This window comes from Mastomys coucha, unplaced genomic scaffold (assembly GCF_008632895.1).
Source record: "Mastomys coucha isolate ucsf_1 unplaced genomic scaffold, UCSF_Mcou_1 pScaffold18, whole genome shotgun sequence".
Lineage (NCBI taxonomy): Eukaryota > Metazoa > Chordata > Mammalia > Rodentia > Muridae > Mastomys > Mastomys coucha.
Window position 1 is genome coordinate 73,011,750 of NW_022196900.1, and position 24,642 is coordinate 73,036,391.

The 24,642-nt window shown below is 42.0% G+C and overlaps 2 protein-coding genes across 2 annotated transcripts in view; one reads left to right on the plus strand and one right to left on the minus strand.

The window, feature by feature from the left end:
- The window catches only part of LOC116095749 (cytochrome P450 4A14-like), a 48,670-nt gene extending 25,068 nt beyond the window's left edge, over positions 1–23,602 (plus strand). Inside the window, exons 5-25 of the mRNA XM_031377012.1 lie at positions 1,757–1,881; positions 2,181–2,335; positions 2,756–2,862; positions 2,957–3,147; positions 3,248–3,381; positions 4,245–4,309; positions 4,457–4,533; positions 7,371–7,529; positions 8,459–8,544; positions 15,124–15,329; positions 16,717–16,849; positions 17,367–17,411; positions 17,873–18,000; positions 18,970–19,094; positions 19,459–19,613; positions 20,051–20,157; positions 20,243–20,433; positions 20,535–20,668; positions 21,504–21,568; positions 21,687–21,763; positions 23,434–23,602. Of these exons, the coding sequence (XP_031232872.1) occupies positions 1,757–1,881; positions 2,181–2,335; positions 2,756–2,862; positions 2,957–3,147; positions 3,248–3,381; positions 4,245–4,309; positions 4,457–4,533; positions 7,371–7,529; positions 8,459–8,544; positions 15,124–15,329; positions 16,717–16,849; positions 17,367–17,411; positions 17,873–18,000; positions 18,970–19,094; positions 19,459–19,613; positions 20,051–20,157; positions 20,243–20,433; positions 20,535–20,668; positions 21,504–21,568; positions 21,687–21,763; positions 23,434–23,602 (2,634 nt within the window). The remainder of the gene's footprint in view (positions 1–1,756; positions 1,882–2,180; positions 2,336–2,755; positions 2,863–2,956; positions 3,148–3,247; positions 3,382–4,244; positions 4,310–4,456; positions 4,534–7,370; positions 7,530–8,458; positions 8,545–15,123; positions 15,330–16,716; positions 16,850–17,366; positions 17,412–17,872; positions 18,001–18,969; positions 19,095–19,458; positions 19,614–20,050; positions 20,158–20,242; positions 20,434–20,534; positions 20,669–21,503; positions 21,569–21,686; positions 21,764–23,433) is intronic.
- On the minus strand, positions 16,149–16,643 carry LOC116095226 (prothymosin alpha-like). Its single transcript, XM_031376731.1, has 2 exons — positions 16,595–16,643; positions 16,149–16,468 (listed from the first exon to the last, which is right to left on the minus strand). The coding sequence occupies exons 1-2, from the start codon at positions 16,641–16,643 to the stop codon at positions 16,149–16,151; spliced, it is 369 nt and encodes a 122-aa protein (XP_031232591.1).
- Positions 23,603–24,642: the final 1,040 nt, after the last annotated feature.

Genomic DNA, 24,642 nt, shown 5'->3' on the forward strand with positions numbered 1-24,642 from the left:
TGTGTGTGTGTGTGTGTGTGTGTGTGTGTGTGTTTGAGAGAGAGAGAGATAAAGAGAGAGAGAGATAAAGAGAGAGAGAGATAAAGAGAGAGAGATAAAGAGAGAGAGAGTTAGAGTTTCCCCTTTTTTGACTTTGCTGGTTTGAGATTATTTATTTCCTGTGTTTTCTTTAATGTAGTTAACCTCTTAATTTGGACTTTACTTTCTAGCACCTTCTGTAGTACTGGATTTGTAGAAAGATATTGATTTAAGTTTGTTTTTACCATGGAATATCTTATTTTTCTCACCTGTGGTTATTGAAAATTTTGCTGGTTATAGTAGAATGGACTGACATTTTTGGTCTTTTATAGACTGCAGGATATTTATTCAGGCCCTTCTGGCTTTTAGAGTTTTCATTGAGAAGTCAAGTGCAACTCTAATACTTTATGTTACTTGGTCTTTCCCTCTTGCAACTGTTAGTATTAGTATTTTTTTCTTTGCTCTGTACATTCAGTGTTTTGATTATTGTGCTGAAGGGACTTTCTCTTCTGGTTCAGTGTATTTGGGGTGCTTTATGCTTTTTATACTTTGATAGACATCTCCATCTGTGGGTTAGGGAAATTTTCTTCTACGATTTTGTTGAAAATATTGTCTGACTTTGACCTAAATGTTTTCTCCTTCCTCTGTTCCTAATATTCTTAAATTTGGTCTTTTCATGGTATCATAGATTTCTTGGATGTTTTGTACCAGGAACTTTTTAGATTTAACATTTTCTGTGACTGATGTATCAATTTCTTTTATTACATCTTCAGTCCCTGAGATCCTCTTTTCTATCTCTTGTATTCTGTTGGTGAGTCTTGCCTCCCTGTTTCCTGCTGGAATTCCTAAATATTCTATTTACAGATTTCCCTCAGTTTTCTTTATTGATTCAATTTTCACTTTCAGCGCTTGAGTGGTTTTGTTCATTTTCTTCCACTTATTGCTGTGTTTTCATAAATTTATTTAAGGAGTTCATTTGTTTCCTCTCTAAGGACCTCTATTGTATTCATAAAGGATGTATTAAGGTCTTTTACTTGAACTTAACTATATTGGAATACTCAGGACCAGTTGTGGTAGAGTTGTAGGACACATTGTCCTGGCTGTTATTGTTTGCTGGCAGCTAAGCATCTGAGACTGGGAAGATTATAATTCTAGGTGATGCTAACTGGTCTTGTCTTTGTCGAATAGGTGTTTTGTTTCTCAGTTTCTGTTTCCTCTCTGGTTTTTAGGAGAACTTTGGGGCTGTGTTTTGCCTATTAAAAATCTTCTGAGGTCCTGATAGGTATGGGCACTGGGGGTTCCAGGTAAAATCTGTTTCTGAGTATTGGGACTTGTGACTTAGAAATAGAGATGGGCTTGAAGGGCTTTACAAGATGGAGGAAAGCAGGGTGTTCCACCAGGATGTGGGCAGAAAGGGATAGGCAACAGCAGAATTCTGTAAGGAGCTGAGCATGAGACTAGGGGATTGGACTTAGAGGGAAGGAGGAAGAAGTGAAGATCTGCAGAGGAGAGTAAATATATGCAATTAGCCTACCTACTTCCCTGGTCAGAACATCCTGTGTCCACAGGGAGTCCCTCTGGTGTTTCTTAGTTTAACTAAATTGACAATGAAAATCAGCCATCACAACATCTGATACAGGGAGTCATAAAATCATATCTAGAGATGAAGGAAATGAGTCTGTTCTAGTTAGCAACAACCTCTGGGAGACTTGGAGTCAGTTCTTTACTTCTATTACAGGATAAATGGGAACAGATTGTTGGCCAGGATTCCACCCTGGAGATCTTCCAACACATCACCTTGATGACCTTGGACACCATCATGAAGTGTGCCTTCAGCCACGAGGGCAGTGTCCAGTTGGACAGGTGAGGAATATCCCTGAACTATAGAGGCTTTGGTCTTGCTGACTAATGTGGCCTCACCTGAGAAGTAGATGGAACAGCTTAGATACTAATGTCCACAAAACATAACATTCTCTATCCTGCCTCATATATACCACAGATTTCCATATAGATGTAAGCCTGAATGCCAAGTCATCTTCTAAAGACATGGTGGTTGCAGGAGTTAAAAGACAGAAACAACATGCATCCTAGAATTATCTCTGTCCAAAATATGTCTCTGGGTCATATCTTCTTATCACTGTTCTGTTCCATTGTATTCACAGAAAATACAAGACCTACATCCAGGCAGTTGAGGACCTGAACAATCTCTTTTTTCTCCGTATGAGGAACATCTTTCACCAGAATGACATCATCTACAGTGTGTCCTCTAATGGCTGCCAGGCCAACAGTGCCTGCCAAATTGCCCACGATCACACAGGTTCTGTCTATTTCTTTTCTCTTCCCTCTTTTACCAGGGTCAGCCTAAAGAGACCAACCATAATTCTGAGGCAGAACTAGGTCCTTTGGTCCTCTGAAGGGTGTAAGATTAATTCATGTTGGGTACTTTTCTAGTACAAGGAAGCTAAGATGTAGGAAGATGGATGATATGTAATAGTTACCTGGGGCATCACATTGGTGATATGAAATGAAATCACCCAGCAGGATCCAAAAAGATCTTCTCCAGTTGCTATCCCTAGGGGCAACCTGATCTCTGTTAGGTATGCTAGCCTCTCATATCTTACCCAACCCTTGACTATATGCATCCTGGCCTCCAGGGGGAGTAGAGGTTGGGAAAGAGGGCATACGGGCCTCTTATGTGTGCTTTCATCTCTGCCTGGTAACTACTATCCTTGGACAGATCAAGTGATCAAATCAAGGAGGGCTCAACTTCAGGATGAGGGAGAGCTGGAAAAAGTTAAGAAGAAAAGACGATTGGATTTCCTGGACATCCTCCTGTTTGCCAGAGTGAGTGTATGAAACCAGATGGGAGACTTGAGACTTGACCTAGAATCACAGTGTAAGAAACAAACATTACTCTCTCATCTGTGGCCTTATCCAGATCGAGAATGGAAGTAGCTTATCTGATAAGGATCTGCGTGCTGAAGTGGATACTTTCATGTTCGAGGGCCATGACACCACAGCCAGTGGTATCTCCTGGATTTTCTATGCTCTGGCCACACACCCTGACCACCAACAGAGATGCAGGAAGGAGATCCAAAGTCTCCTAGGAGATGGAGCTTCTATCACCTGGTGAGTGGGAGCTCAAGATGGATGAGATTTCTGTCTTCCGGTAATGGGAAGCTCCTGGTTGTCCCAGCTCTGTGTGACTTTTGGGTGGGCCTCATTTCAGGGACGACCTGGACAAGATGCCCTATACCACCATGTGCATCAAGGAGGCCCTGAGGATCTACCCACCTGTACCAAGTGTGAGCAGAGAGCTCAGTTCACCTGTCACCTTTCCAGATGGGCGCTCTTTACCCAAAGGTATGGACTCCCCAGACCAATTCAGCAGGGGCAAAGAAGAATGGGAATTCCACGGTGCTTCAGCAATTTTGAACTAGTGAAATATCTAGTGGACTTCCCATGCCTCATCAGTAGTGATGAAAAGATTTTTACTTTAAGTTAGAATGTAGTGTGTGAATGCTTTGCATACAGTTAGACATCAGAAAAATCTCAGGAAATACAAGCCAACCTCTATATTGAAGTTCAGCCTTTGTGTATTAGTTGCTAAATTATTACATGACACAAAAGAGAACTTGGTAAGCATTGGGAAAATATGTTTCTTTCTATGGGTGAAGGCAAATTAGAAAGTTCAGGGTCTCCCATGTCATGGATGAAACATATTCCACTGTCTAAGGAACCCTCAAATTGATGGGAGAGTTCAGCTGATGACCAGATCTTAGTTCCGAATCATGGTAGAAAATCCACATAATCATCATTGTGCAAGATTTCCTCTTGTGCCACAGTGAAGCCGTGTGAACAAGAAAAGATAACAAGTCTTGCTGAGGCTCCAGAATCTCATCTAAAGATGAGTATACAATAGTTGTTTTTGGAAGCCTGTGAATGTTGAGTGTGGCAAAGGCTCATGAAAGACATTTGATGAAAGAGAGTTATCATTTGATTTAATATAATAGTGACTTTCAAATGCTTTCTTGTTCTCACACACAGGCTCATGTGTTAGGGGAGTAACTCGCACTCGGTGCTTCACCGAGCCCACCCTACTTCTCTGTGATTAAAATGATTCCAGCATGCAGACCATTTATGTGCGCATATTCTCTGCAGAATACGGGAGCTAGTGCCTTACCCATTGGCATAACCAGTCATTCTTTGTACCACTCACCCCATAGGTATTCCAGTCATGCTTTCCTTTTATGGCCTTCATCACAACCCAACTGTGTGGCCAAATCCAGAGGTAAAATGGGTGATGGGAGAAGGTCAAGGGAAGATATCTCAGGACCAACACTTTCTCCCACTCTCACTCCTGGACATTTGGTCCCTTCATGAGTGGGAAGCAGGAATTTGACTCCTAGCTGCCCTGAATCTGGTATTCACATTACAGGTGTTTGATCCTTCTCGATTTGCACCAGAGTCTTCCCGACATAGCCACTCATTCCTGCCCTTCTCAGGAGGAGCAAGGTGAGGTGTAATGAATGGAGAAAAGGGCAGTCTCTGGGTACATATCTAGAATCTTTAATTTCCTAGTTCCTATGTGACATCTTCAGGTGTTTGTAGGTGGGAGGCATTTTCTGTGTCCCCCCCCAAAGAGTTGGTATTTAAGGGTGCAGCTGAGGGGTTGGCAGAATACTTTCCCCAAAAGCCATGTAAGTTTGCATCAGTGTGCACTTGCAACTTCAGTGTATGTTGACATTTTCATTCACTTCTAGAATATGAATCTTCATACTGAGGTTTTCTCATGTAAACTGGCTCTTAGGCATTTATTTCCCTCATCCGTTATATATCTTAAAGAATGGATGGATGTCTCCATCACGCTCAGCCCTTCCTACCACCTCTATTTAATTCACCAATCAGCCACAACAATGACTATGAAAACATTTTTGTGTTTTTAGAATTGTGTTGAAGTCATGTGTGGAAAAGTTGAGAGCTCTCTGTGGTGAGGTAGACACCCAGGAGTCTTCTTCTATATGTTTTTTATTTCTAGCCCAACAAAATTTCTACTGCATATTAAGAGGTCTAGTTTCCCAAAGGACAAAATTAGGAGAGAAGTGATCTACTTACCAGTTTTGAAGAATGTGGAAAGTACATTAGACATGACCTGTCTGTAACATGTACTATGTGTACACTAACAAGCATTCCTGAAATGGCTGTTGAGCTGGAACATTACAGTGCAGAGAGCTGCTATGAAATGTGTAAAGGCTGAAGGACTCAGCCATCTTATGGAATGAGAATTGCCACAGAAGTAATGAAGAGAAATAAGGCTTTCTTTGTCCACAACTCTGTGACTTCTACCATGCCTAATCAATTATCCAAGAGCAGGCTATAAGCATATTTTTTTATCTAGGATAGATTTACCTAGGGGTAAACACTTCCTCTTAGGCTCAGTTAAAAATCATGATGAGGTCATTGACAAATAAAACAGAATCAGGTAGTTCAATTGCCATAAAAATATTTACCCTTTGTGTACTCTAATGCATTTTTTAAATTAGTAAAATCCACACACAAAGGTATTTATCAAAGTTATTTTTCTCTGGGCCAAGTCCTATGCTGTGACAAAAGTGCAGAGACTTAGGGTCCTGCCTCCAGTTTAGCAGCAAGAACAGAAAGCTGGTCTACAGAATCAGCCACACCTGTGCAAAACAGACATCCTTTCCTTCTTCTTTGATACTTTCCTTTACTCACTTATTAGTAGAATAATCAACATTCCTGACACTTTCCTAAGCCCTGGACTGAGCTGTGGCCTCCAATTAAGCACACCAATGTCACACCTTGGCAGAAGGATGAGGAGTGAACCTTGGGCGTGTGGAGGGAGGAGACAGAGATAGAGACAGAACAAGGGACAGTGAGAGAGAGACATAGATGGAGAGAGGGGCAGAGAGGGAGATGGACAGAGGAAGGAGATGGAGAGTTTCTTCTTGGCATCAGCATTTGCTGAGATAAATAGGGGCTGGAAAGGTAGAAGGTGGGGAGGCAATAACTTACAGGGATTGTGGCTGCAGCTGAGCCATCTAGACACTATCCTATTAGTCTGGAACAATAGGAGAGTCAATATGAAGAGAGGGAATTGGGGAGAACCAGTAAGGTCCAGACAGGAAACTGAGGGCAACATACAGGGACAGTCCTGGAATAAAATTTGTGGACTGAGGATGAACTGGAGTCTGACCACTGAGTGGGAGGCAGATAGACAGGAGCTTGAGGATCCCCAACCTGGTGTATTCTCCAGGAACTTCTCCATCAGTATCTGACTTCTATGTTAGAACCATATTGACTTTGCCCCCAAGACAGTGATTCCTAAGAGTGTGATCCATCCTTCTCCATGTTGCCCTGACCAGTAAAATCCTCACTGATGGATCAGAAACTCTTAATATGGGAAGTCAACTAGCCAAAGACTGCTACAAAGAGGACTGGTCTTAACTGGCTAATTCCTTGCCTCTCAAAGCAGGATTAGAGCCAGTTTCAGAAAAGAGGGTTATTTGTAAAGGATTAAGAAAGGACATGCATGACAGTAGCCTAGCATAACTGTCCTCCGAAAGGTTCCACCCAGCAGCTTACTAAAACAGATACAGAGATTTACCGTTAAACATTGATGGAGCTTGACTGAGTGTTCCAAAGGGCATAGGAACTCCACAGGAAGATCAACAGAGTCAACTAACCTGGACCCTTGGTGGCTCTTAGAAACTGAACCACCAACCAAAGAACATACACAGACTGGAGTAACACACACACACACACACACACACACACGAGGAAGATGTGCAGCTCTGTCTTCATGTGGGTCCCACAACAACTGAACAGGGGCTATTCCTAAAGCTGTTGCCTCTCTGTGAAATGTGTTCCCCTCCCTGGGCTGCCTTGCCTGGCCTCAGTGGGAGAAGATATGCCTAATCCTACAGAGACTTGATGTGTCCAAGTCGGGGATACTAGAAGATGGAGCTCAAACCTCTCAGAGGAGAAGGGGAAGGAGGATGGGGAAAGGGACAGTGTGAGGAGGAACAGGGATGGTGGCAGCAGGTTAGGTAGTTATACGCAAGAGTTTGGAGGGAGGATAGGAAAGGGAGAAAGGTTGTAATTATATTATAATCCCCAGAATAAAAAATATAAAGAAAAAAAACAAGACAGCAAGAATTAAGGCCCAAGCTAGAGGTATACATATGTGACTTGTAAGGGAAGGGGGGTCAGGCTGAGTCATATAAGAGTGCGCTAGATACCCAGTTCTATGCTAGAGCACAGAGGGCAATGTCTACACAGCTCACAACAGAACCTGAGGCCACTTACTTTATTGTACCTTTCTGACCCAGGAACTGCATTGGGAAACAGTTTGCCATGAATGAGCTGAAGGTGGCTGTGGCCCTGACCCTGCTCCGCTTCCAGCTGCTGCCAGATCCCACCAGGATCCCAGTCCCCATACCAAGACTTGTGCTGAAGTCCAAGAATGGGATCCACTTGCATCTCAAAAAGCTCTAATAATCTTCACAGGACAGAACATCTACAATGGCATGCTGCCTGCCATTCTGTCTTTCTGTCATTGACTCTTGTCCCCAATCCTTCTGTTCATATCTCCTTCTTTCTTCTCACCTTGTTCACCTCCACCAACCTTCTGCTGTGCTTCCAGTCTCCTTGTCTGTCAGTCTTTCTCGACTTCTTCTGGGATCCCTACTTGCTTTTCTCTCTACCTGTCCCCTACCACACTGCATGCTTGACCTTTGACTTTAATGATCTCCCTAATCTGCATCCTGCCTTCTCTTCTGTGTACTTCCATGTATTCTACTGCTTACTACTTTCCTTAATTTGAGCTTTAGACTGATGTCATAGCTAATTACAAGAGAAGTATGTGTCTTTATGATTCTAAATATCAGGCTTTTTCATTATTTCACTGGACTGAATCTAAGGTCATTGCAGTGCCATTACCCCTTGGTTATCACTGTGCCTCTCTTTACCTTTCTATCACCTATAGCTGCATTTCTAGGTTTCAAGAGCACTCCTAAGTGTTAAAATCCAACACCATCATTAAGCATCTCTTCTTCCATCTCCGGGTCATTTCTCCATCTTCCCAATGTGTATGCTTGCTTTGTGCCTAAAGTGGTAATACTGGTCCTGTTCTTAGTTCTATCACAATTAGGACATGCACATCTGAAAGAGCCATTTTTCAACCAACCTAACACAGTCCTTCCCTGACTGTCACCTCATGTATCCGTATAAATCTCTCCTTCAGTTTCTCCACCTACCAGCTTACATTTTAAGAGTCCCCCGAAATAAAGTTCATAAGGTGGCATGTTGTTCCTATACTCTTTGAAGGAGAGGGAGGGAATAGAGAGAGACTAATGGGAAGAGAGACTTTAAGAGACTAGAAATGAATAAGCTCTTTGATATTGTGGATTCCCTCTAGCCTGGCAACAAGGATCCCACATGTTCCAGGAGGCCTCACCCATGTGACATTTGATAACTACATTCATACAACTGTAAGGTTCCTATGTAACTGAGCTTAGACAACAGGGTCTTGTTTGAGAGGTCAGAGAAGGAAACACTTCTTATGGAAAAATAATCAGGCCCTCAGGCTATTAAAAGATTACTATCACTCACATTTGATGCTTCAGAAGTGCAGCAAGTCAGAGCCACTTTTGAGATGAGCAAGAAAGGCTTCACGTTTGGCCAGACATGTGAACCTTGGGAACCTTACTCTTCACAAAAGTGAAGACAGTGTAGCTTAGCTATGCCTTGTGACAGCTTGCCTCACACTAGTGTCTGACAGTTCTTTAGAAGGCTTGGTGAATCCAGCTGCACAGAAGGGCAAATAGGCCTTGCTACTGGGTGAAGGAAACCGACCCGCAGCTTCACTTCATACCGTGGGTAATTCACGAACGGGGGAACTCGAGGTTCTGTGAAAATAAGCGGGTAGGGGGGACAAAGAAGAGACACCAGGAAAGGATGCTTATCGAGGTGTGTTCTTTACTTAGAGAAACGGAATATATATACTTGAGGCAACAAAGTCAAGTCTTTTAGCAAATAGGTGAGAGCGGGAAACGGGCATATCAAAGCTAGGACTCCAGGGCAGGAAGGCAGATCAAAGTCACAGCCCCTTTTGAATGTTGGGCTACTGGTTCTGGCTTTAATCTCTGAGCTGGCTCCAGACCCCTGGTGAGCCGAGCTGAGTTGCCGTCTCGAGCGTCGGTTGAGACCCCTCCGTGAAGTCAGCAGGGCCGGCACAACTGGGAGATCCTAGGCAGATCCTCCCGCACAGGACTCCTTGTTAACTCCCTGTTCCCCCACAACCTGACAACCCTGAAAGAGAAAGGATCTCATGAATCCTGCCCATAGCTGACTACTGCTTGAATGTTGGGGCTCATGACCCTTGGGAGTGTTGCCTACACACATAACCCATGCATTTGCAATAAGTTCCCTGGGATATTGCCTCTGCTTTTAACACCTTACTTAACTTTGAACTTGCTTCCCTTGTTTTTTGTAAGCACAGATTTCTTGTTTCTCCTAATTACTTATAGGCCAGAACCCTGGATGCCATAGACAAAATTCTCCGAGGCCCTCTGCATGGGACATGATGTCATTTTCTGCTTCCCTGAGTGGATTTCACCCCACTTGTATTACCTTTAGGCAGGATGTTTCTCGCAGTTCCTAGGCTTTTCAGGTAGCTAGATTAGTTCAGTTATGTTTTGAGAAGGGATAGCAAAGGGCAGGTTGGGCATCAGTACTTACTTGACATGAAGATTGAGGCAAGAACGTGAGTTGAGAATGGACAGGATATTGGCAGTTACTTCAGCATCATATGATGAAGTTCACAGTAGCCATACTCAGCGAAGGTATCTCACCTTCATTATGACCTAGACTTGTGAGTGAAAAAAGGAGCTGAACCACACAAGAACAAGTGTCAGTATTCAAGCACGAGATGGGACAGGTAAGTGGCCTGACGCTGACCCAGGAAATGGAGAAGTTGAGCAAGAGAGAGATGACAATGCTTACTTTGTACCGAGTGACCTGGGCCCTATGCTATAGAACAACTAAAACTAGACTGGAGAGTTAAATAGCCCACATCATGGCAGAAGATTTGTTCATCATGGAAAATGAGAATATATAGAAAGCCAATAATAAAACTGTATAACCTATGCAGCATTGGCATGAAACTTTAACAGAAACTTCATCATAAAAAGTGTGGATATGATAAATGGATACACAAGAACATATAGTGCACTGGATTTAGGCATCAGGAAATGAGGATCAAAAGTACAGTAGAGTCCCACAGCACCCAGATGAGGCTCCTCTCCCAGGCGCTCTAGCATACCCAGGATCTTAGGATCCGGGCGAGGAGGACACAGCACCTGTTCCAACACCACCAAGAGTAACTGGGACCAGCAGGACCCAGGGACGCAGGAACCCTGCCAGACCAGTGGCTTGGGTTCCTTCTGGCCTGCGCTGGCATACCTTGGGCACTAACTTGGCAGCCAGTCTCATAGCCCCCAGAGGAGCCTCCACTCCCAGGCACTCTAGTACACCCAGGATCACAAGATCACAGGGTCACAGGGTCACAGGAGCTTGGTCAAACCAGAATCTCAGGGTCTCAGAGGCAGCTTGACTCCCAGGAACTCTGACACACCCAAAATCTCAGGATCACAGAGACAGCTGGACTTTGAGAAGTTCTGACACAACCAAGATCACAGAAAGGACAAGCTCCAGTCAGATATAGCCAGGGCAGGTAGCACTAGAGATAACCAGATGGCAGGAGGCAAGCATAAAAACATAAGCAACAGAAACCAAAATTACTTGGCATCATCAGAACCCAATTTTCCCACCATAGCAAGTCCTGGACACACCATCACACCAGAAAAGCAAGACTCGGATCTAAAGTCACTTCTCATGACAATGATAGAGGACTTTAAAAAGGACATAAATAACTCTCTTAAAGAAATACAGGAGAACACAGGCAAACAACTAGAAGCCCTTAAAGAGGAAAAACAAAAATCTCTTAAAGACTCACAGGAAAACACAATCAAACAGGCAAAGGAAATGAACAAAACCATACAGGATCTAAAAGTGGAACTAGAAACAATAAAGAAATCACAAAGAGAGACAACTCTGGAGTTAGAAAACCTAGGGAAGAGATCAGGAGTTATAAATGCAAGCATCACCAACAGAATGCAAGAGATAGAAGAGAGAATCTCAGGGGCAGAAGACACCTTAGAAAACATTGACACAACAGTCAAAGGAAATACAAAAAGCAAAAAGCTCCTAACCCAAAATATCTAGGAAATCCAGGACACAATGAGAAGACCAAACCTAAGGGTAATAGGTATAGAAGAGAGTGAAGACTCCCAATGTAATGGGCCAGTAAATATCTTCAACAAAATTATAGAAGAAAACTTCCCTAACCTAAAGAAAGAGATGCCCATGAACATACAAGAAGCCTATAGAACTCCAAATAGACTGGACCAGAAAAGAAATTCCTCCTGTCAAAATCAAAACACCAAATAATCAAAACACCAAATGCACTAAACAAAGAAAGAATATTAAAAACAGTAAGGGAATTAATATTTGTTGCAGCATTATTTGTAATTGACATAAGGTAAAATTTAAAAGAATATACCTATTGCAGGTAAACTGATGCCAATAGTTAGCATATATAAAATATATATATACAAACACATACTATATACATATAGTTGGTATAATAATATACACCAATTATATATTATATATACCTATGTACACCAACTATAAATGATGATAATGCCTAGAGATATATTAGAGAGTGATAGCTGCTTTACTTGCATAAATTTTAAAACTTTGCAAGAAGTCATTTCAACCTAAGTAGTCTGTCACCTTTTTGTTCTTATATGAAAGTAGTTACTAAGGACTGCTATCTGCTGCAGCAGGAAACCAGAAGAGCTGTGCCCAGCTACCCATGAAGAACAGGCTGTGTAAACCTATAAGGAAATGTGCTTTTGTTTTGTGTTTAGTTTCTTTTTTAAGTAAGCAGAGGTTGGAACTAATGATTCAGGATTCATAGAATTTACATAAGTTTTAAAACTTCTAAGAATATTATCAATAATGATTAAAGCCCTGATGGTGTGCCTTTAGTCAATGAAAGACTGAACTGAGGCTCTCTGGTTGGGAGAAAGCTAAAGCATGAGAGGGGAGAAGGAAAACGAATGATTAGAGGGGGGAAGGCACAAGACTGATAAGGAAGAAGGAAGGAAGGAAGGTGAATAAGGAAGAATGATGAGAATCTTCAGGGAACAGAAAGAGTACCTGAACCGACAGCTTGCATCTACTACTGACTCTGAGTCATTATTGAATCAGTTCCCATTCCTGCCTTTCTCAGGACCTTCCTCATGCTGAGCCTGACCTGGCCACTTGTTCATTCTCCCTCATCTCTGTCATCCTCCCTCTCTTCCTTCATTCTCATTTTCCCACCCCTCCTACCTCCTTCTCCCTGCTTGAACTTTACAACCCACAGTATTCTCCCTGGTTACTCTTATTTTACCTATGTTTGGTTCTCCCTGCTTCCTGAGTCAATCCCCCAATTCTCCCTTCTTACTTTCCTGACTTTGAACACTCTGCATTAAGCAAGTGAGACCTAAAAAGGCGCTGGCACAATGAAAGTCCAGCAACATATGTTCTTCTGGGCCTTGTTTACCCCTAGTACATCTATTTTTAAGTTCTACACATTTCTCTTAAATTTCATTTTTCTTCACAACTGGATAAGATTTCATTAGGTATGTATTACACCGTATTACCATTTGTCAGTAGAAAACAACCACAGAGCAGGAGGAGAGGTTGGAGGCACAGACTGCAAACAGCTGCATATCCCTTCTGTCCTTGGTTTTGCCAGAACTCAGGATTCAGAGAAGAAAAAAAGTGAGTTTATATAATGATCAACATATCACAGCTGCAGTAGACAGTGACGTGGGAGGATGTTAGAGATAATACTGAAATTGTGGGAGGCTCAGAAGAGGAGTAGAGGAGCCTTCTGAAGAGTTATTCCTCAAATGTGTTTTATGTCTTCCTGTCTGAAATCTGAAAATTGGAAATTCTCTGGAGGAAAACAAATTCTCTTTTTTTTAAAGTGAAGGTAAAGACCCCAGGGACAAAACCATCCCCACCTCTTTTTTTATTAGGTGTAATCTCCATAAACTGCTGGGACCCATATTAGCACCTGCTGGTTGATCAACCAGTAACCTTTAAGGAACTCGTTTTTCCTGTATTTGCTTTATTCATCCTGGCTGGATAGTTCTTTCTTCCAGGAAAGCCCTAACATGCATCTTTTTCAAAATTTACCAACTTTGAGATCAAGAAGTACTTCTGGAATTAATTAATGACTAATCTCATGATAGATTTTTGGGAAATCTAAATATCTCACCCAGTTAAAGAAATCACTAAGGCGCAGAGGGTAAATTGTTAACTACTTGAATAGTGAAGCTGAACTGGAACTTGAGCCTTTTCAGCTGACTAACACATTCTCCAGAAGCCATGGGCCATCATAAAAGTAGTTGACACCAGACCCAGGGAAAATATTATATATATGAGTCCATTGAAACTCAATGACTCGTGAGCTCTCAATGACTAAACTCAGCTGGACACACCAACTTACTCATTTTCACCCCTGAAGTCACGGTAATAAATTAGACATTGGTAAACTTAGAGTATGAATCTTGCTGGAGGTTAGGAATATCAGAGAGCTTTGTCTCTTTTTCCATTATTATCTTCTTTTATTATCTGCCTGAGGCTGATTATGTAACAGGAACACATTATGTAACATGTAACACATGGTTGGCCTCAGCCTCCTCGCCACACCTCATTGGTTTTTTTCATAAATTATTTTTTAAAAAATCCCTGAGATTACAGCTTGATGGTAACCCTCCTTCTATATGGAAGCTACTATTGCTCTCATTGTCTCTCTGTCTGTCTTTCATCTCTCTCTCTCTCTCTCTCTCTCTCTCTCTCTCTCTCTCTCTCTCCCCTCTCTCTCTCCCCCTCTCTCTCTTTGTCTGTCTCCTTTAAACTTATTACAAAGCTGAAAACATAATACAAACATTTTACAAAAGCTCTAAAGCTCATCCCCTATGGCCTATAAATTTTATTCCTCAAATTTGAGAGACAAGAACCTAAACATCACTGGTTTGAGTTGGTTTGGTGGCCTTCACATTTCTGGAGGCCAGCCTCCTAAGGAAGGTGCCATCATCTTCAGAGACACTCTAGTAATCCGGTATTATAAACATGAGTATTCCCAATGCCAGCAGCTAAAGTTGTACAGGTCTCAGACATGACAGAGAGCCTCAAAGCAGACACAAGATTTTTTTTTCACACCAGAGACTGTGGTGAGTCCAAAGGGAAATGAGGGAATTTTGAAAACACCCAGAAAAGTAGAAAAAAATGTCCATTTGAGGAGATGGTAAGATGGTTTTGTAGTTAAGAGTCTTACTGCTCTTACAGAGGACCCATAACTCTAACTCCAGAGGATCTGGCATTGTTGACCTCCCTGGGTACCAACACTCACATGAGCATGCCTACCCATACACACACTCATGGTTACACTTATAACTGATAAATAAATAAATAAATAAATAAATAAATAAACAATAGAAGCAAATCTTGAGCTATGAGGTGGTAAAGAATGAACCTGATGACTGTGCGAGTTAGAAGATACAGTGGACACAGCCATTTTAAAGTATACTGATTGGGCAGCATATACACCTTAGGAGAAATCCCCATATCAGCTCTGAGGACCAAGCTATCGTGGATGAAGAGAGATGTCTCATCACTAGAAGCTGAGCATTTCATTTCTGAAGCCCAGAAAAACACAGAGAGAGCTCACAGATACACAGACATTTGCTGCAAGGTACCTGCTCATAACTATGACACTATAGGAAAATGTGGTCTGATGAGCCCCGTGATCAAATCTAACAGCTTTGAATTCACTATCTGCCAAAGTAGATCTTTCTGGTTAATCAATCACCTCTGAACCCCTCCCACAGGAAGGTAGAGCAGACTATGCCATACTTAAATGTGGGTGTTGAAGGAACAGCAACAGTTGGTGATCTGCAGGGCATTTTATTATGGATATCTATGAGCTCACCCATATCACAAATGTTTTTGGTATCTCTGGACTCCTCCAAGTGGTCTCTTTGCTTGGCCTGCTGCTGCTGCTGTTCAAATCAGCCCAATATTACCTTCACAGACAATGGCTCATCAAGTCCCTCCAGCAGTTCCCATCCTTACCTTCCCACTGGCTTTTTGGAAACACCCTCAAGGTAAGAAGACACAACCTATTGATTATATGATAACCACGTGATCTCTGAGGACTACTCAGTTTACCTCCTCAGCCTCAGAGATAAATGTACAATCTCTTGCTGGGGTCTTATCTCTTGTCAATACACAGATCTCAAATATGCTAAGGCATAAAAATATAGTGCCTGCCTTTCTTGTGGAGGGATGATGTCAGGTACAGGACACAAGTGGATCTATTTTCTGGAGTCTAAGGTAATTTCTAGCAGTGATAACTTGGAGGGACAATCCAACATACAAGTGATAGGGAGTGCCTTCATGGGAGGACTAATGTGAGCACTACCCTATTAAACAGGATTGATTTAACTCTGTGCTTTATTGTGTCCACCCAGTTCCATGAGCTCTTAGCAGCCAAGAACAGTATTCCCTTTATACCAGGGCCTAGCACAGAATCTGGCGTCTACATGTGGAATTATGAAAAATGACCACAAGGAGCTTCCTAAAGGATGGGATGGGAATTACCCGTTATCATTTAAAATGGCTGACCCCCTAACCATACGTACAAAGATATAAAATGTAAATGAAAAATACAAACAAATTTTCCTTTTAAAGTATTTTTAAGAAAAAAGGCAGGGCCTGGGAAGTCCTGGTTCTCTTTTCCTCCCATGTTGCCAATTGGTGTTGTGGTTTTGGTGGGGTGGTGGAGAGTGCATGTCATCTGTGGGTGGCACTGCCTGTTGTGGGCGGGCAGGACCTGCTTCTCTACTCGAGGGGACCATGTTTAAATTCCGAGATGGGAAGTGGAGGGTGAATAGGTCACGGTGTGTAAGGTTAGCTTTTGCTGTCTAGTCATCCTCGTCAGTCTTCTGCTCCTTGGTGTCGACATCATCATCCTCATCATCCTCAGTTTCCTTATCTTCATCTCCACCCTCTTCCTCACCGTCACCTTCTTCCTCCTCCTCCTCTTCCTCCCCACCTTCTTCCTCTTCTTCATCTACCTCATTGTCAGCCTCCTGCTCCTCATTTTCCTCATTCTGAATGTTCTCATTGGCAGGTGTATCTCTTCCATTCTCTGCCTCCTCCACAGCTTCCTTCTTCTCTTTCAAGTCCTTGGTGGTGATCTCAGAGCTGCTGTTTACTGCTGTGTCTGACACAGTGGGGCACGCTAGTGGTCTAATGCTGCGAGTGAGGAATTAGTCGAGTTCGAGGACTCTGGCTAGAAAGCTGCTGGAGTCCGCGTTGGAGAAGGCGGTGGGTGGCAAAGGTGGCTGCCGTGAGCTCAGAGCATAACCTGGAAACAATACAAAGATGGCTTTTCGGAGCAGCCAGTAGGGCTGCATGGTTATTTTAAACAGTACTTCTTTTTTTTTTTTTTTTTTTTTTGTGTGTGTGTGTGTGTGTCTGTTCCCAAAGGACCAGGACCTCCAGCAGACACTTTTATGGGTAGAAAAATTCCCAACCACCTATGTAATGTGGCTCTGGGGGAACCGTGCACGTGTCGTGATCAATGACCCTGACTACATGAAGACGATACTGGGGCGATCAGGTGAGAGTGCGACAGCATTGTAGCTTCAGAAGAGAGGCTTCACAACCAGGGTTCACAACCTGGGTCTGTGACATTCTAGAAAGCAATAGCATTTCATCCATCCATTTTGAAGCACTACTACTCATTCCCCTTGATATAACCCACATATAACCTACACATGCACAAAGATTTATCTTTTAAAGCCCTCATTGTTGATTTTCTGGGGTCCTAGAATTACAAAGCCACAACTAACTATGGAAGAACCATAAAGGATTTCTTACTCTTCGCCTTTGAAGACATGACTTGTGCTTCTTAGTGTGAACATCACAGGGACTGCAACACTTAGTGGCTGGTACAATGGAGCCTGTCTTTTGAGACCAACTTTGAGAACTGTAACAGAAAAGTAAGAGAGGCAAGGGTATAAAATGGCCACTGAAAGTCATCAAGGGTTTATGACAGGCCACAGTCTGGAAAACAGCTTATTTGGCCTATTTTACTTGATCTCCAGGAAGCTGTTCATACCTTTCTTCTCTTGCAGATCCAAAAGTTATGCAGACCTACAGTTCTTTTGCTCCTTGGATTGGTACGCATGCTTAAACTGGGAGTGAGAACACTACCCACTTAGCTTCCCCAACTGTTGCCTCTGGATCACAGGGTAACAGGTGCTTGTAAACTGCGCTATGATCTCTCCTTAAATCAAGTCTTATTTCTTCTAGCCAGACTCTCGCTCCTACCTAATGCTGAGCCTCCCTGAACCTCAGCTTTTGGCATGTCATTCCTCTGAACTTCCAACTGGCACTTCTGCTCTTCACGACTTTTTTTTCAACCCTCACCTCACAGCTGTTATAACCACAGCAATCATACCAGCCTAGCTGTAAGATTTCCATTTCTGAAATGCACTGTATCGTTTAGGCTGTTGTCTAAGAAATTTGGCCTTCCTCAGAGCTGTTTTGTATATTTCTAACCATAGTTCCTTCCAAATTGTCCAAAGGGTCTCTGGGTCTTTCTTTCTTCAGTAAATATATGCTCATATCTCTGGCCTAGGATATGGTTTGCTCCTGTTGAATGGGAAGAAGTGGTTCCAGCATCGGCGAATGTTAACTCCAGCCTTCCACTTGGACATCCTTAAGCCTTATGTGGGAATCATGGTGGACTCTGTCCGTGTGATGCTAGTAAGTATCTGTCTATCTGTCTGTCAATCCATATATTATCTATTTGTCTGTCTATCTATCTATCTATCTATCTATCTATCTATCTATCTATCTATCATCCCACCCCCTCTCTTCAGTACCATTCATCTTCTGCTTCTCTCCCTTCTATCCTTCCTCCCTCAAGGTGCATATGACTCAACACTCAAACATTGTCCAATACATACCTATTACATACTGTCACATAGAATAACACCCATTACTGCATTAGTGAGTTTCCCCAAGGTCACCATAAGCAGCATCAAGTCATGCTGGAATCACTTTCCAAGGCAAAGAGCACCACAGTGATTATAAGCTAAGTCTTCATCGCAGTGGAATCCCAGCAGACAGCATGTCTATAAGTTCCATGGTGATCTGAGCAATGGTAGCTTCACTGTAAGAAGGAGTGTCTAAGGATGCCACAAAATCAAGCTTTGTACTAGACATCATGAGTGACTCAAGGTCAACATCTTCATACCTAAACATGCCACACCATCACCACCCACTGGACTCTGATCTGTGACTTTACAGTGCCCAGTACAGTTTTGATAAATGAACAAATTAAAAATCTGTGATCATCCTGGTATTCGTGGAGGCCAGCAGGCTTTCTTCCATTTCCACATTTTTTCATATATGTGTTTCTTCTGAGTTTATGAGTCTAGTATATCCATCAGAAAACTAAAAGGTGACCCAGTCTGCTTCATCAACTGAAAAGTCATGATTATTTCCAAAAAAGGTGAAAACTGTGATCTGACATCATGAAAAGACATTCAATTTTGTTAAATTTTTGTAATAAACAGATATCAAATTATAAAACTTTGCTTCATGCTCTTGTTTCCTGATCTCCAAGATGGGAGACTCTGAACACATCATCTATAGATTCATAGAAAGATCACAGTCTCTTTACTATAAGTATTCAGTAGAAAATCGGGTACTTTTCCATTCTTACTACAGGACAAATGGGAACAGCTTGTGGGCCAGGATTGCCCTATGGAGATCTATCAAGACATCTCCTTGATGACCATGGAAACAATCATGAAGTGTGCCTTCAGTTACCAGGGTAGTGTCCAGTTGGAGGAGTGAGTAACAACTATTGAGCTGCAGGATTCTTGATGTCACCAATCATTGTGAAATTACTTGAAGGCAGGATATGGGGCAAGTCAGATGTTTATAGTCACCAAAAAGCAAGGTTCTGACCCAGCTCTGGCCTTATTAAATTTCAGTTAGATGCAATACAGCCTAAGAACCTATGAAAACCCATAGCAAGTGCAGAAGCCTGGGTGTTCACCAATCCTTAAAAGTTTAAGGATCAAAATTGCTCTAAGACAGAAGTATTGTGTACCTCAGTTATGTACCTCAGTTGGAAAATGAGGGAATATCTACAGATAATTTACTATGTCTGTGAATCATAGTCACCAATATTTTTGTGCCTTTTAGCTACAGAAATTCCAAAGCCTACATTAAGGCTGTTGAAGATCTGACACACCTGGTTTACTTGAGAGCGAGGAATGGCTTTCACCAGAGTAATACCATCTACAGTTTGTCCTCCAATGGCCGCGCATTCCACTGTGCCTGTCAGATTGCTCATAAACACACAGGTTCTGTCTTTTCCCACCTCCAGTCTCTCTTCCTTTGCCATGCTCATCCAAAATATATGATCATGTCTCTTAGGCTCAGTCCACTAGGCCCCTCTGTAGGATCTGCTACTTTTGTATAATTTGGGGAGCTATTGGATTAACATGAAGTGCTTTCCAGGGAATACTCATGCCATTACATTGGTAATGTTGTGTCAGACCCATGGGATTATGTTATCTATGGTTTCTGTGGGCTGTGAATCTGAATAGACATGGCCTACATAATATGACACTAGGCTTTTTTTTTTTTTTTGACACTAGGCTTTTAATCCTGATCCTATTACTTATGCTTACATGTATCTTGGACTCTTGTAGACATAGTGATTATAGAGTCAAGAATACTTGTATAGCACTAACATTTACCTTATCTTTGTCTGTTTGTACCTGTTGTCCTTGGACAGAAAAAGTGATCCGTATGAGAAAGGCTCAGCTGCAGAATGAGGCAGAGGTAGAGAAGGTCAGGAAGAAGAGGCACTTGGATTTCTTGGACATCCTCTTGTTTGCCCAAGTAAGTAGAAATACAGGCCTGAGGGTTGGTCCAGAGGCACAAGAGAAGGAGAAAACTCTGCTCTCTCATCTGTACCTTCATCCAGACAGAGGATGGAAAGAGCTTGTCTGACGAGGACCTGAGTGCAGAGGTGGACACATTCATGTTTGAGGGTCATGACACCACAGCCAGTGGAATCTCCTGGATCTTCTATGCTCTGGCCACCCACCCTGAGCACCAACAGAGATGTAGAGAGGAAGTGCAGAACATCCTGGGTAATGGAACCTCTGTTACCTGGTGAGAATGACTCAAGATGAAAGAGACCTTTGTCTTCTTACAGAAGATGCCTTCTGGTTTTCCTAGCTCTGTGTGACTCTTCCATATGGGCTTCATTTCAGGGACCACCTGGACAAGCTGCCCTACACTACAATGTGCATCAAGGAGGCCCTGAGGCTCTATCCACCAGTACCACTTGTGAGCAGAGAGCTCAACTCACCTGTCACCTTCCCAGATGGGCGCTCCTTACCCAAAGGTATGAGCTTTCCAACCCCCTCACCCAAGCACTCATGCTTCTGTTGTTCTCACTAGATCTCTCTCATTTCTCAGTATGTTGGATTTTCCTTTGAAGTTGGAATAATGTTATAAAATCCCTGATACTAATAATACTTTCTTCAGTAATGTTTTGAGAAATAAATGCTACCCTCTACTTAAATGTCATTCTCAGCCCTGAAATTTCCATGACTTAAAAAATAAAAAGCATGGGCTGAAAAGGACTGAGACAAGCCCCTGCAGAGATGAAATTTTGTCTACAAGTGAATGCAAATGAGAGAGATAGGATAACTTCATGCTGTGTGTTAAGTATACCCCAGCCCATTCAAAACCTCTAATTTGATGGAAGAAGAGAGGTAGAAATGGTAAGATCTGAGTTACCTGTTCTGGTAGTGAAACATAAATTAACTAATTCATGGCTAGGTATGATCTCACCTCTGACACATTGAAGCTGTGTGAACATAAGAAAGATAACTAGTTTCGTTGAGACTCTGAAAATGAATATAAAATAATGTATTCCTTGGCTGGGCAGGGGTCTTGTGAATGTTATGTGAGCTAATGTATAGTCACCAAAACTGATGGAAAACTGAGGATATATTTTCATTTATATGTTTATCATAAGCAAGACACTCTTGATTCATAATTGATGTGTCATTGCCATTTTCTAATGGATTCTTTACTCAACTCTCCATCCCCAGTAAGATCAATTTGCTCAGTGATGACTCAAATATGCACACCATTTGTGTATGTGTGTCCCTCACTGTCCCTACATCTTTGACATAATTACCCTCTCATTTATGTCCTTTCTGCCCCCACAGGACTTTGTGTTTCTCTTTCCTTTTATGGCCTTCACCATAACCCAAGACTGTGGCCAAACCCAGAGGTATGAAAACCTTGGGGAAAGAAGAGGTCTCCCACTTTCTAATTCAGGAATTCTGTCCCTTATGTATTGGGACCAGGCTTGACTCTCACCCATCCAGGTCCTCATGCTCTCTCTGCAGGTGTTTGACCCTTCTAGGTTTGCACCAGACAACCCCCGGCACACCCATGCCTTCCTACCCTTCTCAGCAGGAGCAAGGTATAGGGAATGGGTTAGGGGACGTGATTGTCATATGTCAGTATTTGATATTTCCGATCACTTAGGGCTCTCTGATGCCTAGTTACATGACTGCTGACTTGCTTGTCTAAATGGGACATCCTGTTTGTTCCAAAAAGAAAGAAGGTATTTTAGTACACAGCTCAGAGATTTTTAACCCACTTCTCAGTGGCCACCGAAAAATCTGTATTAAAAATTAACATATTTTCTTATTTTCCCAATTTTTGAATATCACATTTTCAGACTTTCACATAAGTCAACCTTAAAGCATTCTTTTCAATTGTCAGAAATCTTGATTGGAAGGACTCATTTCCCTAAGTTCTCATTATAACCCATCCTATCTTTTCAATTAAGTCAACAGCTGCATTCTACAATGAACTTATGAGCGCTTATATTTATATGCACATATATGTATATATGCACATATACATATATATGTATGTATATAACACATATAAAATATATGTTAGGTAATATGCTATATTTCAATACATTGAAAATCCAGGTACTTTGCTGGTCCTTCTGCTAAAGTCCTACCTGTGAAAGTTCACAGATCATTGTAAACTGTACACTAGTGGCAATCATCTCACATATTTGTGGCTTTTAGCTTCACCAAAATTTCATTGAGTATAAAAATTTTGGCAACTTCTATGTAATTTTCCTGTTGGAAACAAAAGGGATGGGACTTAGCAAACAGGCTTGGTCTGCCTAGGAAATGGTGGCAAACAGGAATGAACACATTAAACTGTCCCTGAGGACATCTCTATTCCTGGCGCAGGCAGGTACAATGGCAAACTGCTGAGTGAGCAAAGGGCTGCTGTGAAAATCCTCGGTGTACAGGACTCCTCCGGGCCAAAATCTCATAATTAATGGCTACAAAACATGTTCTTCTGATACAGTAATTCTGAAGCTGAATCAGCTCCTACAGAGCAGGTTAGATGCATGGAATTTCACTGGAAGGAATATTTTTAGGATAAAGTTTATCCAGGGTTAAGAATTTCATCTTAAACAGCTTTAAAAAAATAAAAATATCAAATTAAAAAAAAACCATAAGGCAGCCACTGGATTGCAGGAGACTACCTTTCTGGAGTGAGGCTACATGGCTACAGATGCTGGTAGTTTGAAAGACTGGAGGGAAGTCCTTCCCATTCTCTGAATGAAGAACACCAAGATGAGGTTTGTACCTCTTCACTATTATTTAACTTTCATCCAGAAATCATTTACATTTTTTTATGTATAGATAATAATTTTCAGGAATGTGACTCACCCTTCTTATAGTGTCTGGAATAGGGGAACCCAGGCTGGAGATCCAGAAATGGTTAGTGGAGGGAATTGACTAGCCATTAAGTCATTAAAAGACTCATGTTCTAGGACTCTATGCCCCACGGTGCTGACACTATTCAAATGACATCCAATGTGTCTTAGAGCAGAACTAGGGTCAGAGCTAGTCCTGAAGAGTAAAAGGCTTTGTCAAAAATCATGAGTCCATGAACCAAGACAAGTGAGTGTGAGACCTATTAGGAAAATAATTAGGCTGGGACCATGAAGCAAGACCCTATGCCCCACTCTGGATGGGACTGATTGGTCAATGCTTGATAAACCAAGAACAAGTCTGAGGCCAAATCTCACTTTACTGTCTCTGCCTGTCCTAGAAACTGTATCGGGAAACAGTTCGCCATGAATGAACTGAAGGTGGCTGTGGCCCTGACCCTGCTCCGATTTGAGATGCTGCCAGATCCTACCAGGGTCCCAGTCCTTGTGTCAAGAGTTGTGCTAAAATCCAAGAATGGGATCTATCTGCACCTCAAGAAGCTAAAATAACACTGGTGGAAAAAAGGGCAGCTTTAAAAGCCTGCTTCCAGAAGCACCTTCTGCTTGTCACCTGCTTTTGTTCCTGACTTGTCTATCCTTATTTTGCTTTCTCTCTGGCCTCTGTCCTGCTTCTCCTACACTGCCTGTAATATCTCCTGCCCATTCTCTCTTGTTCTTCTTTCTCTAACTGTCCTCCAGATTCCTTCCCAGCTTGTGTGTGTGTGTGTGCCTGTCTTCCACTGGGCTGTCTCTCTGACTGGCCACATAATCCCTAAACACTTACCTGTCCTCCAGGATGTTAGCCCTTTATAACCATCATCCCCATGGATGCATAGATACTAAAGGGAGACACAACGAGGGCCTTGTGATTTTCAGACTATTGAATCAATGGAACCAAAGGAGTTAAAATGTTCCTAGAAATCCTACACTGGTAATAAAGCAAAGCTAGTATTCTTAGTGCCAGCCAAAAGACCTTGACTCACAAGAGGTGATTTCACACAGTTTTGATAGCTTATTTTGTGGCTAAATTAACATATGCAGATTTCCTGGGTTTTGCTTCATTTATTATATGAAATTTTCTATAGAAAAAAAAAGATGGAGGGAAATCAGTAGCATTTATTTTGTTTTGACCTAACTCTAAATAAATTCATTTTCCATTACCAGTTGTCTTTGCTTTTTAAAACAGAAATATTTTATGTTTTATTGTATTTTTCTAGTTGATACTAGCTGATATTCGAAGATGCAACTTATCTTATAAGGTGCTATTACATCTAAAACTTATTAAAGTTTCTTTTTACTTTCAGTAGCTTTCTCTGAATTCTGATGCCTTTTCTTTGTTTGTGGTCCTTTCTTCTCCAAATCACAACTGAAGGTCACTAACATTGCACTGCAGTAACTGGCATTTTAGCAGATGTGCAAGAAGCCAGTAATCTACCCTTTCTCCCTACTCACAATTGTCACTACAGAAGTTTTCTATCTGCATTAGTGTTCTGAGCAGACCTTGGGCGCAAGCTCTGCAGCCAGTCCCACAACACACAGAGAAAGCCACA

What these genes read in the sequence shown, in the direction of transcription:
- LOC116095226 (XM_031376731.1), bottom strand. Translation starts at nt 16,643, where the DNA reads ATGCAGCCCTACTGGCTGCTCCGAAAAGCCATCTTTGTATTGTTTCCA. An exon ending in CATCTTTGTATTGTTTCCAG is followed by an intron (nt 16,469 to 16,594) that starts GTTATGCTCTGA and finishes TTAGACCACTAG; the next exon opens with CGTGCCCCACTGTGTCAGAC.